Source organism: Plectropomus leopardus, chromosome 16 (genome assembly GCF_026936395.1).
Source record: "Plectropomus leopardus strain MGB_pleo_1.0 chromosome 16, ASM2693639v1, whole genome shotgun sequence".
NCBI classification, from domain to species: Eukaryota; Metazoa; Chordata; class Actinopteri; order Perciformes; family Serranidae; genus Plectropomus; species Plectropomus leopardus.
The window spans coordinates 11,240,411-11,255,307 of record NC_142191.1 but is presented as its reverse complement, the minus strand read 5'-3'; the positions used below and the strand labels follow the sequence as shown (position 1 = coordinate 11,255,307).

General features: G+C 38.6%; 1 protein-coding gene and 1 long non-coding RNA gene across 5 annotated transcripts in view; one reads left to right on the top strand and one right to left on the bottom strand.

Moving 5' to 3' along the window:
- The window catches only part of LOC121955134 (uncharacterized), an 83,097-nt gene that overhangs the window by 14,146 nt on the left and 54,054 nt on the right, over positions 1-14,897 (top strand). For 2 of the 3 annotated variants that reach the window (XR_015779068.1, XR_006106604.2), the window contains exons 4-5: positions 2,044-2,186; positions 5,706-5,875. This is a non-coding gene — a long non-coding RNA (uncharacterized LOC121955134). Of the gene's footprint in view, positions 1-2,043; positions 2,236-5,705; positions 5,876-14,897 lie in introns of all 3 variants that reach the window. The other variant, XR_015779069.1, reaches the window with a different exon arrangement.
- LOC121955133 (uncharacterized) lies at positions 319-14,036 on the bottom strand. 2 transcript variants are annotated; one of them, XM_042502956.2, is made up of 3 exons: positions 13,911-14,036; positions 5,318-5,859; positions 319-2,152 (listed from the first exon to the last, which is right to left on the bottom strand). In XM_042502956.2, exons 2-3 carry the CDS (start codon positions 5,851-5,853, stop codon positions 2,014-2,016), a joined length of 675 nt encoding a protein of 224 aa, XP_042358890.1. In that variant the 5' UTR covers positions 5,854-5,859; positions 13,911-14,036; the 3' UTR covers positions 319-2,013. The 2 variants fall into 2 exon arrangements, with proteins under 2 accessions (XP_042358890.1, XP_087945247.1); XM_088089121.1 differs by lacking the exon at positions 13,911-14,036 and having other exon boundaries at positions 5,318-5,870.

Genomic DNA, 14,897 nt, shown 5'->3' with positions numbered 1-14,897 from the left:
AAAAATGCTGTAAAGAAACAGCATTTTAAAATAATACCAAGAACTGGGCAATAAAATAGTTAGATAGTAAAACTGTCTCATTCTACAGCAGGAAAGTAAACTTCAAAATAAAAGCCCTGTGCCAGGATGCACTGTGCTTTACAATAAAGTGTGCTTTTTAGAAACTTGACATGTTTGCAAATCACTTGCGGTCCATTTAGAATGGACCCACGGCCCACTTTTGGACTGCAACCCACCAGTTGGGTACCACTGCCTTAAAACATTGAAGAAGAAATAGCATGTCAGCTCATTTAGGAAAAAAAGGGAAAAACGGGCTGATTTATTTCTTGTTGCTGTTTACTGGTTGAAGCATATTTCAGTTACATTGTACAAATTCATATTATCACAGTTAAAAACACACACACACACATACACACACATAAAAGCATTCTCTCTCAGGAGTCCTGGCAGGGTTAAAGAGAGAATAGCACAATGGAGCTGGATACACAACAAAAGTGTGTTTATCACATTTGAACGGGTAAATTCAGCTGAGACCCACAAATAATTATACTTTTCTGTTCCTTTAAGTTTTACAGTCTGTGAAATAAAAAAAACAAATTCTCTAAACGATGTGCAGAATCAAAGGTGCTATGTTTTAAGAGCTTCGGCAACTTTTCTCATTATGTGCTTCCTGTTACATTCTTTGTTATCAAGGGAATTGTCTAATTGTTTATAGTTATACTATATTATGTTTTCCCTCATCCACAGGTTGTCCATCTCAATCGCCAGAATAAATGTTGGCATTGTACATTCCTGCACACTACAGATAGGTTGCATGTGAACATCATTATGCAGCGGATACATTGAAATTTGACTTGAGGTTAGGTTTGGGCAGAAAAACACTTAGTTATGATTAGGAAAACATCATGTTTTGACTTAAAATACCTAATTCAGTTTGCCAAATCTCAGCAGGAACTGCAGCGATATGTGTAAAAAAATAAACACAAAAAAGCCATCGAAACAGTGACGGGTTACTACAAAAAACACTGGTGTTGTTTTTTCTCTCGACAGTGGTCTACAGCTCGGTAATTGTCTCGCCTAGTTATCACACAATCGACAACCTCCAAAGCTGCAAAATTAAGTCACAACTCTTGAGCAAGGCACTAAACCCCCAACTGCTCCAGGCTCCTGTGCTACCCCCTTAATAGCATGTGTGTGGTGTTTAAAAAGAGAGATATGAGGAAGCTACATTTCAGCTGCCAAATTGCCTGTGGATTGACGTAAAGATTAAAATTAAATGTGATTAAATCCATGTAATTAAATCCACCATCCCCTCCGCCTCACAATGATAAAGTCAGCTCATATACTACATCACTGTATAAACGCTGATGTGATACCTATGAAAAGTACCAATTTAACATTTCTGCAGATTGCTTAAAGTAGAATGCCAACATTTTCTTCTGGCAACTGGGCTGAGTTATTGCATAGTTTTTCTCCAAACAAGAGATTACAATGCTCTATAAATATGCATTGCAGTCTCGCAAAGACAAAATGTCTATTGGAACGCACAGTTATCCTAACTGTGTCCTAACCTCCATCCTCACCCTGGAACCAGATGGCCGATCCATAGCTTCCTCTGGAAAAGACTAACAGAGTCATTATGTTGTGCCTCTGAAGGCCAATCTAATTTGATCCATAAACACTCAACTTGGCTTAAACCTGCAACACATACTGCTACCACAGTTGACCTCACCCAATTCCATGAATAATAATGCATGGATGGAAAATAATATTTCAATGAGCTACAGGGCTATTACTTTGGTTAGAGGGAAATATATTAATTTAACCAACAGTTCCTTTTTGCTACCATCTTTTGTTGATTCATGCAGTTGATGACCTTGACACATTGTTATATCTCAGTGCTCTGAGTTAAATTAATTAAAAGTATTTGCCTCATTTTTGGGTCTCACACAGGAAACAGTCCTCATCAAACTAGACGATGACAGGAGAGCAGCGAGTCTTGTCAACACTTCCTTAGCGGTGAATTTTTGTGATGTCTTTCAGCTGCTTGGTGAATGAAGCATGCAGAGCCTGCGATGAGATCTCCAGCCTGTTGGCGATGTCTACTGCAGTACGGAGCATGTCTTCAAAGGCCAAGGACTCTTCCCTGATTCTGCTCCGGAGAGACGACCAGTCCAAGTCAGCAGGTGGAGTGACGGGATGGAAGAAACGGGGGCATATGTAAAGAGAGACATAGTGAGTGAAAGAGGGGCTGACGACATTAAATACATTATAACGAGGGGAAATACATATGGTTGCTGTTAAAGCTGCTTATGTAATGGGAAAGATTGTGTAAAGGAAAAGATAATGCAAAGCATAACGGAGACAATAAGAGGATCATTTTGAATACACATTTGAAAAAAAAGCCACACTGCGATTCAGCATTCAAGCAAACTTTAGAAGTAGAAAGTTGCAAGGATCGAGGCCTTTGACAGTTTACGACACCTGCATTAAAAATAATTAACAAGTTCGTGATGATCAGACAGACTTTCATTCATTTACAACTGAATCTTTGTGGGGCCACACACTTCTTTGGCAATCACCCCTTATTGATTAGTTGCAGAAACCCTTTGGGGACACGCTTCAGTAGCTTAAAATAGAAATGGTAGTTCTCCCTTTTGGAGCAGTTTCAACATAGTTTTACAGACGTGATTCATCATTATTGTTGAACATATCCTGTAAGTTTTGTAACGATTAAACAAACAATTTCTGATTTATAGTGTGATCTGTTATGCCACATATTTGTAGCACCCCCTAGTGGTTGTTTTGAGTATGTTGTTAGTACTCATGTAGACATTGCCTGCAAGTTTTTTGATGATTGGCTCACTGGAGTTAGGTCTATTTATGTGCTGAGCCATGCTCTTAAAAAGTTCATAGGTCAATATCTTCAAAACGCAATGAGATATTAATAAGCCTCGACAAGCTTGGTCAAATAATGATCATCAGGCAATTTGAGACAAATTGGACCAATGCTTTTGGAGGTGAATTAAAAAAAATCAAAATGATGGAAAATCTATTCAGACAGACCTTTATGATTCTTAAGACAAAGTTGTAGAGTGAATACAGATGGATATCTGCACCAAGTTTGGGGTAAATCAGACTGACAGGACTGACAACTTTTCAAAGTTGACGTTGGATTATAGCGTCCTCCTCAGGCAAATTGGGCTCACACTTGTGGAGCAGCATTATGCAGCTTCAGTAATTGATTAACATGTAATAACTTCTACAATGTACCATCTCACAAGAATTCACAATTTTTTTTTTATTAAAATAAACAAAAACAATGCGTTTTCAGCCCCTCTGGCTTGAACCCTTAAATAGTCACCCTAGAGTTGCACCATACCTTGTATAATATCTGTAGATACGAATGCTCCTCTGTAGGGTACTTTGTACTCAGCACTTTCAAAAGAATTTGTCTGCTGTTGTTACCTCAACTTTAAAATTTTAAACTTGCTGCTCCATCAGGTGTAAAATACTGGATTCAGATTTATTCGCCTTCTGGAGCATATTGTCATAAAAGTTTATCTCATAATCTCTTCTCAGGTAATTGTTTGTTTATGAAATGTCATAAAAAAACAAAAAATACAATGTTCATAGCCCAAGGTGAATTCTTCAATTTGCTTTTTTAGGTAAATACACCAAAATACAAAGATACTCAATTTGCAATGACATAAAACGGAGAAAAGCAAAAAATCCTTGTATTTGAGAGGTGGGTACCAGTGATTGTGTGGCATTAAAAATACCGTAGACACTTAAAAAAAAAAAAAAAGAAATTCTGATCATTTTGAATGGTGATCACACATACTGTATGTTACAGCAACTGTAAAAAATATAAAGCTTGATAGCAATCTAGACTATAAGCTGCAGAGACACAATGCAGGAGTCTTGTATCATGACACTAATACTGTGGCTCATTTCTTTTGATTGGCACTTGCATTATGAAAGAGAGGATAAATTGGCAGTCATCAATGCTGCCGCCTATGCTCTGATAAAAGCCAAAAGATTGCCTGTCTCTGAGAGAGATCTTCACTCACTATATCTCAGATTTCTGTGTTGCCAACATTAATTTCTTTACATCTTCAGTACTCCAGAAAACAAGAACTGATCTTTTTTTTGCTGCTCTCTTTACATTTTAACCTTGACCTTTATGAATCTCAGTGCAAACACGTTGGGCCCCATTTATCAATCGGACATGAAAACGATCCGAGTGCAGAAATCATCCTACAATAGGGTTCACGTGTGATTCATGAAACATTTTTGTCTCATTGATTGCAGTGTACGAATGAGTGACTGTTTATGTGGCTGCAGGAAAACCAACATCTTTTATGCACCCCGCCTCAATATATTCTGGGTTTAGAGGCCCAGAGAGTTTACGGCATAGAGAGGCATAATACGGCAAAAAGCAGAAAACTTCTCTGAGCTAGAAATGAAAACGCTGATGTCCTAGGTTTGTCCTAGTTCTGTTTGACAGCCTGAAATGTGATAACAAAGCGAATTGGAAAAACTCAGTATGGAAAGAAATTACTGCTACGGTCAAAAGTGTCACAGTGAACAACTGCATTTCAGCTAAGGTTGAAATATTTAATTTATCCAACCATATATACTGACCTATAGCTGACATATACAGTATGTTAATTATATTAGCCTATATATTATATAATGCTGATATTATTTTTGTATTTATATAAAAGCTTATTATTGACCCAGAATATGGCGCGTGCGGCTGCGTGTATCCTGCTGCTTTCATAACAGGCGCGGCACCTGTGTTTGAACTGGACACTGGTAAAAATGTAATCACCTAGGCTGCTAGTACTGAAATAAGTACTCCGTTGCAGAGTTTATTCATTTCTTTTCAATTATAAATCTGGATGGATGAAGGATGAACATGCTTTGGCTTATCAGTGTTTAAATATAAAAGTTTCAGATAAATTACAGCTGGGCAGCAGTGGTGTTCAGTCCCACAGAGCCAGGACACTGCCAGCTGTGATAGAGAACGCACCAACGTGGTTTTCTCATATATACTATACACATTGAAGTTATTAATATGTGGCTGCAAGAACTTAGATGTCAGAATATGGTCTAATAACAATTCTCAGCCAGAGTTACTGCAGCAATGCTGACCCAAACTTGCGTACACGAGCTGTGATCGTGGACTCTGCTCATGTCCACGTTAATAAATGCCAAGCTTTGCGTGGAAATAACCATACACCCAGGTTTCTGCCGTACTTTCGTTACGCGAATGAGGGCCATTCTTCTTGAAAAACATTATTATACTCACTTCTGCATCCCAGCGTGCAGCACTTCCCCTTCCAGCTGTTTTTCCATATCGTCTTCAGCCTTCTCGACCACCTCGTGGCAACTTTTGTGGTCTTCTTGGATGCCAATGATATTTTCCTTAATCACATCTTCATAGCTCAGATCTCCCAGCTCTGCCCCCACAAACTGCACCAAGTTCTCCACCACTGCCTTGTTTCCATGCTGAATGGCCTGCAGATAGGCCAGCTCCTCTTTCTCGGCCTTAAGCCTTCGAGCCCAAGCAGTGTTAGTGTTGAAGTGGACTGAGCACTTGTCAGGTTGAGGCTCGTACTGTAGCACAGGTGAAGGTGACGGTGACGGTGAGGAAGCTGCTGATGTGACCCAGGCTTGATTGTTTCTTATCCTCACAGGCTCATCACCAACTGTCTGAGATGTGTCATTGGTGGCCATTATCGAAGAGTAAATGTCAAAGCCTGAACCCCAGTCTCCACTTTGACAGAGTGATGGAGTTGCCATGGATACCCAGGCCAAGATAAAGGGCATCCAGCAATGCCACATGGTAACCTGAGAAGAAGAGGAGGTGAGTGAATAACTAATGTGAAATTGATCAATAGATGAAGAGGCACCTTTAAGGGTAAATTTGTTTTTTCTATCTAGTGCATGTTTTTGTGTCTTCGGTGACTAATGAAGACAACCATTTTTTAAAATTGGTCTAATGAGAGAGGTTCAGCCAGTGGCAAAGAAACAGGCTGCAATGTAACCGCTCGAGGTATGTTTTCATCATCAACTAATGTCTACTACAAGTGCTAGTTTTTGCCACTGACGGGCTTAAATTGTTAATATAAGAAACTGACAACATTTTGGGAAGGATCCCTATGGAGATGAACGTTTTGAGTAAAGATTTAACCAGAAACGGCCTCAAAAGCACTATGCCAATTCCACTACACATCTTTTAAATAAACCATAATCTAAGGCTGTACCCGACTGAGAAATTTGACAGTCAAATCACATTTTGCAGTTCAGTACAAAATTTGTTTAGTTGGTTTTTTTCCATATTAAGTTTTGATGTTTGAACAGGCTTACTGGGGGTTCAATGCGACAGCAGCATTCACGCAATATAGTAAACAAGCTAACGGCACTAATGATGGATTGCAAATGTGCCACAACATTTTTTGCAAACACTAGATATTAAACAAAAGCCAGAGACGGCAGCTATTAACTTGCTGTGAGCTGTAATGTCATCGCCTCTAAACAGAAGAGCAGCATCTCTCCCCTCCTTGCCAAATACCTCCTCCGTGCTGCTACAGGTGCAGCTGCTTGAACCAAAGAGAAGCCTGTCAAAAGCGCTCACTCTGCAGCAAAATCTGGAGACCAAAATGTCTCCAGAAGTACACTGCACAGCATATTGACTAGCAAAAAAACACATTCATTTATTTGAGGCAGCCGCCATGCTTCACACATCTGCGGCCATGTATTGATTTTCTATTTTTGGAGGTGGACAGTTCATTAGGAGCGCAATTGGACTGTATATATATATATATATATATATATATATATATATATATATACACCGTTTTGTCATTGATTGCACCACACTCTCCAAGCACTGAGTGCATGATGGGCACAAATAGAGCAGCAGGATGCTAGGCACAGTGAAAGTGAAATTTAACCGTTCATTGCCCTGGGTCTAAAAGTTCTGCAGCTGCTGCTCGTCTCATCCATTGATCTAATCAGCTCTGACTGGATCGATAGATCAATTATCCACCCAGCGACTCAAACTCCTTCAACTGCTTTTAACTGCTGCTCAGGGAAAGAAGAACTCATGACAAGTTCAGTGTTCATGGACCTGCTAAAATGTCCAAATTTAGAGAGGGGACACAGAATGATAAAAGGAACACACACACACACACACGATTTTTAAAAATGAGATGTTTTCTGACCCTGAGATCTTTTCCATAAGTTGTCAGACACTTAGGATGAAAAAACAGCATTTTAGTGCACACAAATTGACGGTGCAAAAGTGTCCTGAGAGGTTCTGTCTGATCCACTTCCATCTTTATCATTCTTGCTCAATACTAGACCAATAACCCGAAACAGATTTTCTCATTAGTCACTTTAGATGCAAAAACATGGAACAATAACATTGGGGTTGAAAAATACAAAATTTACCCTTTAAAGGTCCAAGATTTTGAGAAGTGTGCTTATGCGCTTTTTGTTAAGAGTGCAAAACTTAAGACCACTCTCATGTCTCTACGCTAAATATAAGGGTATAACCAGCAGCAGGTTAGCAAGCATGAAGACTGGAAACAGGGAGACGTAGCTAGCTTGGCTCTGTCTAAAAGTACATATGAACCAAATCTGCCTACCACCACTTTTTTTTATAGCTCAATAACTGTTACTGCTCCAAAACAAGAAATAGTCCAACGCAAAGCTTGTTAACCTTCGTGCTTTAGATGTGTTTGTTTGCAGATTTTGTTGTCTCTGTTGCCATTAAGGCTAGCTATACTCATCCACCTGCTAAAGGTGCATAAAACTGGTTTCAGGTTACACTTTTAACATGATTTCTATTAAGACAGTATGGTATTCTATAACCTTTTTTTAATTCATATAATGAGTGACATAATGCACTCTATGTCTACAGTGGTAATTAGTAAATAAGTCACGACGCCAAGATAAATAAATGTAGATTCATGTCTAAAGACATCTTTAAAAAAGTCAATATCGCTGCAGAAGTTTGAACGATGAGGGAATATTAAGTGTGGCCCCTCATTTGTCCACTGTCACCTTTTGCAAATCAAAGCTTCTTCTCTCTGCTCTCGGTAATAATCAGGGATAATTTTTACACAATGGAGCTGAGGATCCAAACAACCACAGACTCTTTATTGGGTATATTAGCACAGAAAAGTCTACATTAAAGGTTTGACATTGTACTTTCTGCGCTTCTATGTTTTAAACAGCTTTTCAATCAATCTCTGTGGATAGTTATTATGCCCAAAGGATGATGCTCTGGTGGCCTCAAAGTCCAAACCTCATAAAGGGGACTTAAATTTGTCTCATGACCTTTAGACGTTTATTGTATGCATTTCCCAGTAGGTATTCCTTCTGTCACTCTGCACCTCTCAGTAATATAGAAATAGCCTCTATTTAATCTTTAATATTGTATTGGCACTCTGAATGTCACACTGCATACCAATTTATGGTTTAACAGCCAACACTGCCTTTTTCATGAATGTTCGTAATATGTCACTGACTCCCTTCTATATAATGTTATAAAATGCAATACAGAGATGAATACTTAGTCGAAGACGCAGGCTGCTGTACCAACTGGAGTTTGCTCAAGGCATATTAGGCGGACTGGGGAGTCGTGCTTTTATCAAGACCCACATTACCAGATCTGGAACACACTGTAATAATTTTGACACCTATTTTAGAAATCTACTTACTTTATGTTGACATTTACTGTAAATCACGCTGAATTTATAGCATTAATATATTTTCTTTGTAAACCACTTACCTGAATTTTTTTTATTTCAATTCTCTTTTTCTTTTTAAAAAAATCTGATAGGTGGATTCATATTTTAGATCAAGATTGATCAAACCTTCATCCTGTCAATTATGTCTTGTCCAATGAAGAAATATCCTCTGTGGCTTAAATGTTGTCAAAAGTTTGGTGCCTGAATTTCACCGATCCAATTTGAACATATTGATGTAGATTTCATTAGTGTACAATTATGTAAAATCAAAAATTGTGGTTTCATTACCATAGAATGGGACATTTATACATATGGAGCAGGTCCTCTTCAACAGAGTCCGCCATGTTGTTCTACAGCAGCATAGACCAGAGCAGACAGTCGAAAAGCTGACTTTGCATTTTCATGTCAGCCACCGTAGTTCTACATGCTTGGCACACAGCAGAAGCCTCAGTTTGCTGCAATCTGCAACCTCCACACTAAATGCTACTAAATTCTACACGCTGGATCATTAGACCTGATATTGGTTTAGGGGTAAACTATGCAGGAATTGTCGACTACTTTTTGTAAACAACAACGTCAGCAATATGAAAGCGAAAGCTAACCCCATATTTTCCTTTTGGAATGAGCTTTGTCTGCTTGGCATTTGCAATATTTGCTTTTTTTCCAGTGTTGTGGAAATTTGGTAGCTTCCTCTTGATTTTGTGCTGCTGTCTGGCACCTGGTTGCCACCTTTTTATAAAGTCCCAACCTAATTTATGAATTTCTTGCTTATGTTTGGGACACTTCTTGATAAGGTGCTTGTCACTCTTCATTTTTTTTGAAAGAAATCGAGTCAACTGGCTTTTAAAGGGTTACAAATTACAAAGTTTTCAGTACTGTTGCAATTTCACAATTAAATTCTTTAAATTAAATATCAGTTTCTTATAAGATTTTAGTTTTTACCGCAATTACTTGCTTCCATAGAAATTCAGATAGAAACATCTCTAACTGTGGTTTTCAAAAGAAAATTTATAATTTTCCTGGAAGAATTGCATAGAAATGTCTGCTGTTTTCTAACAGCATGGTTCTAAAATGTTGCATTGAGTTGTTCCACTTTGGTTGTGAGCCCATTGCAGCAGTGTTCATGTTGTTTTTGGTAACTTGCTGCTGTCTGGGGATCTTTCGTAACATCATTTCACAACACCTTGTAAATCCTTACAACTCATGAGAGTACAGTAAGGGAGCTGCTTTTTCAAATTTTCTAACATCAGATGTGGCTTTGTCAGAAATGGGGTTTGTTTTGCCTCAGATTGTTGCCCCTTCTCTCTGCATTTATTACAGTCCAACAGTGACAGTGTCATTTTATCATTTTGCAGACTGTCATTTATATTTCTCTCCTGTGCATCTGGAAATGTATTTGAAGACCCAAACCAGGCCTGTGAGGCAGAGGCATTGCACTTTCTGCTGTCGGAGCACATTTGGTTTCAGCTGCAGTTTACTTTTACAGTAGCCTTGAAACTACTTTTGACTTCTCATTGCTGGAGTGAAAATCTGAGTTGGGCGACTCGCACCTATTGTCATGTTTTGTCGAGAAACGCAGGATGAATGCTCAGTCATGCTTGCTAGAACGGACACCGTAAAATTGTCTATTTATTTTAAGATGAGTGGTGGTGTGGCCCAAACCCATAAAACAACCAACTGTTGGCTGCTCTCTCCCGCCCTCCCTCTGTTTCTGATTAATGGTGACCTCACATATGTTGCAGCAGCTGTATGAGGAGTAGTAAACAGAAACCCTCAAACTGCTCCAGACCGCAAGCAGAGACACAATTCAGGAGCTTTGTGTCATGATGTGAGTAATAGAGGCTGACAAGAGCAACTGGATTTAATGAGTTATTCCAGAGATGACACATATTATGATGAATGAAATAGTTTTGTTATTTGGACAAGTATTTATATACATCTAATAGATATCTTTTGCTTTACTGTGACTCATCGATCTTTGTCCTACTGCTCATGTAGTGTGCAAATCTTAAAGGGATACTTCACCGATTTTCAACCAGATTTATATCAAAAGTATGGGTGGTTAGTATGTGTCGATGAACTGCTGTAAACTCCCCTTAATGCTAAGATATCCCCCCATGTTCTAAGAAACACATTTTACTGCCTTGTTTAGCTGTAATAGCAGGAGCTTTGAGAACTGGAAGTGGGCACTACGCTGCTTCCTGCACAGTGAAAACAAAGGTTAAAAAACTGAGATCAAGCGGTAAATCTAAGCAGAGTTGATCAAAAACAAACCAAGATTCTGCATCGGACTCTGCAGCACATTTTTCTCGCCTTAAATGTTTTCAGAAACATGTTTTAGCTTGCCGTTCAAGTGCAATATGAGATCATTTCTTGCTGGCTGGTTGCAATTGTTTCACATGTTCAAGTTTGAGTTACCCACCACCAGAAGCATTTATTGGTCTAGTGTGGCCCAGTGCATTCTGGTAGTTGAAGAGCAAAAATGTCCTTTTTCTCTGTTCTCTTTGGTTCATGTAACACCAATTTCACAAGTTTTTGTGTCTTTGTTCTGCAGAGATATCCCAGTTTTATTAAAAGTCCATATCTCCAGTAGTGAAATACTTTTCAGAAGATTCAACATAATTATGAGGATAATTATATTATTATTATATTATTTGTAATATTTGTAATGACTAAAACACACCCACAAATCTTTTTGTCTTTTTGTGTTGAACTAACTTTGGATGAGTTAACAAGATTAAGAACTCCTGCTAGTTAACAAGATTAAGAACTTTTAGGTGAGTTTACTGAGAAAGTTGCTGTGGGGTGAGAGCAGAAAACACTTAAATACTGGATGACGTCTCCATCTTCTAATTGGAGCACTGCAGAACTGCATGTCCAAAACTTTTTATTGCTCTGAACTTTTACTGCACTTGTTTGGATGTATATAAATCTAAACCTTATGGCATAGAGTGACAACACTTTCAGCCTAATGACAGAAGGCAGCCAAGTGGAAATATCGCTCATCTTCAAATATAACTTTACTGTCTCTGTGTCAATTAGCATCCCAGCAGTAAAAGGCACAAGTCAAAGGACAGTTAGTGACATGAATTCAGTCTCTAAATGGCCTGCTAACTAGAAGCACACATGCTCCTCTCTGCATCACATATTGGCAGGAGCAGTCGCCTTTGTCTTGGAAAATGTCTGCACAATTTCCACGCTGGCGTCTTATGGTTTAGTTGAAACAGTGTTTGTGTTAGACATTGTGGCTTGTAGTGACCTTTTTTGGCTTCGCTGTGAAGGATCTGTCATCGTGAAGTGGCTTTTATAGGCTGACTTTTCTTTTGGCTTAAAATAGCAGGCACTCAGCTGTAAGGGAAAGTTCCCCGCCTAAAACTGAGAACACCACTAGGATATTTCAGTTCTAGTTTGTCATCTTTAAAGAAAAGCAACTTGTTTAGTAGCTCTGGTTCTACAATAGTGCCGTGATAACTGATTGTTTATTTACCATTTTTACTCGCTGCTGAGGCCTGTATGAACACTGATGTTACAGTAATGTAGGCTGCATAGTGACATTAAAATATGCAATAGTTGAAGAAATCTTTAGCAATTTCCCACCTTTATTGAATAAATAAGTAAGGACTATAACAACTATACTTTGCAATTTCAGCCCAGTCGCCTTAAGAGTTGGTGTTTCCACTGGTGTTTGTGGCTCCAAAGCTCTGTTTTTTGTTTTTTTTTGTTGTTTTTTTTACAGAAACTTTTTTTTTAATTTTGGTATTTCCCAGCAGCATTTGACCCACCAGACATGGGTGTTTTAAGCCAAAATGTGATCTTTTCCTCATCCTAACCAAGAGATTTTTGTGCCTAAACTTAACCACACCTTCACAGCAGTGATGATCAGAAAATGAACATATGCACTACAAAGTAATGTACAAATGTTAATCCATGGGTTGCAAAACCAACAATACGAACATTTCTTCTAGCGATTGGGTTTTTCAGTGTAAGTAGTTTTAACTTTTAAGTTATAACTGACATATTTGCGCTGCACAGAGGATTGGGGGTCAGAATAGTCAAAAAATGCTGGCTTGGAAACTGCAAAATGTGATGGGATGCATTAGAGCATTGTAGTATTTTTGGCACACTACATTTGACAAATTATGTATAAAGACAAGCTAAATATTTTCTGGCGTACTTAATATCAGTTTTAGAAAGCACCTACAGTTTCCTAAACCCCAAGATGAGGTCTTCAGATCACAAGTTTGTATGACAAACGGTGTGTAACTAAAAGATATTCGACCAGAGAAGAAAGAAATGTACACAATTTGAACACAAGGGGTTGTTTGGCAGATGGAAAAAAACAATTATCAAAATACTTGCCAGGCAGTTTGAATAGGATGGATTAATGAACACCAGGATTGCTTTTTGTGACGCACATTTACCGGTGAAATCTCTGTTTTCCTTTTAGTAATAAAACTGTGCCGTGAATTTAATTCTCATCCTTGACAACATCCCTAGCTGCAGGTCAGAGCTAATCTGAGTGTTTGTGGTGTAGCTGCAGCTCAGCCCTGCAGCCCCTCTTGTCAAAGCAATAACAGGTGTGTTTCACAGGTGTCACAACACTCAACCACTCCAACGTTGTTATGACAACAAGGTTTTTGGCAATACGCCCGTACAGCATAAAGAGGCCTCAAAGGTTCAGTGTTGATGTACAGTTCAATGATAGGCGATCACGTAAGCTGGAGACATATTTAACAGCATAAAAATCAGTAAAGGTATGTTTGTGCATGCACAAACACACACACACACACACACACACACACACACACACACACACACACACACACACACACACACACCTCTACATATACATACATATATATCAACACTGTGCATAAACATAATCTGACACTGAAAAATGTCCCCATTTCTCTACCTAACTTTCTCTTAAACTCAAAAGCAACCATCCACATAAATAACAGTATTCTACAACCAAACAATAATTAAATCATTGTATAATACATATAAATGCCATAAAACTTTAATAGTGGGCTTTTTGTAACGTTTTCTCCTTTTATGAGTGGAGTACCAGGTGAGAAAGCCCCAGCATCCTATTACTCCCTATAACTAAAGTTTTATAAATCCACAAAAAAACAAACTTACCAAACTCCAGGAGTTTTTCACAGCTAAATTCTGCCACCTCCACTTTCTCAGTCAGGCACAACGATTCTGGAGGGCTCAGCACTACCATTCACACAGGCACAGAGAACAAATACTCACTTGGTTTCCTTCTTCATGTCAGGGAAAAAAATGCAGACACACGCACACACAATTAGGGTTTGGCTTGAGAGTGTGGTCGTCTGTGTGCCCCTGTCTGCTGTTGGGAGGGGAAGGTAGGGGAGGGGGATGTTTGTAGAATAGGCTGAAACTCAATGATTTCTTTCTTTGCAGTGGAAAGAGGGGCTGGCAAGAGGAAGGGTAAAGAGGGGGAGAGTAATGTACTTCACATATGTGGGCTCTGGTGGGGGACAGAGGAAGCATGAGGGGGAAATGACCATGCTGCATATACATTTACTATTTATTCTAGGAAAGGTCCCATTTAAAATATGACTAAAGTATGCACTTAGATAATTTAAAATGTGAAAAAGAAAACAACACCAAGCACTTTTCCCAGCAGATTGTATTAGTTCCAAACCGAGACAGTGTAAAGTAGTGATGGATTTCTAATGCACTGTGAAGTTGAGTTGGCAGGGCTGATCAAGCTCCAACAATGTGGTTTAATTGAATTTGCTTTAAAGGAATACTTCCCCCACGAAATGACTACTTGTGAATCAAATTGTAGTGCTGTGTTACTTTGAATTACTGAGGAAGGCTTTGTTTTTCTTGCATGTCTCCATGGAAAATGATGAACATATTAAATTACTGACTGATTGAGGACAACATTTAACAACAGCAATTTATATCAAAACAGCTGTTTACAGACTCTAACAGAACTCTTACAGTATAGTCCAAATCTAATTCATCCTGTTACATTTGGTACTTCTTAAACACGATTTTTTTTCTAAAACCATACCATTTAAAACTGAACTCAAAGTGAAAATTATCTGTGCTCTCTTCAAAGCCAGACTCCAATACTAAGGTTTTTTTAGT

What these genes read in the sequence shown, in the direction of transcription:
- LOC121955133 (XM_042502956.2), bottom strand. Translation starts at nt 5,853, where the DNA reads ATGTGGCATTGCTGGATGCCCTTTATCTTGGCCTGGGTATCCATGGCA. An exon ending in CTGCACGCTGGGATGCAGAA is followed by an intron (nt 2,153 to 5,317) that starts GTGAGTATAATA and finishes TCTCCGGAGCAG; the next exon opens with AATCAGGGAAGAGTCCTTGG.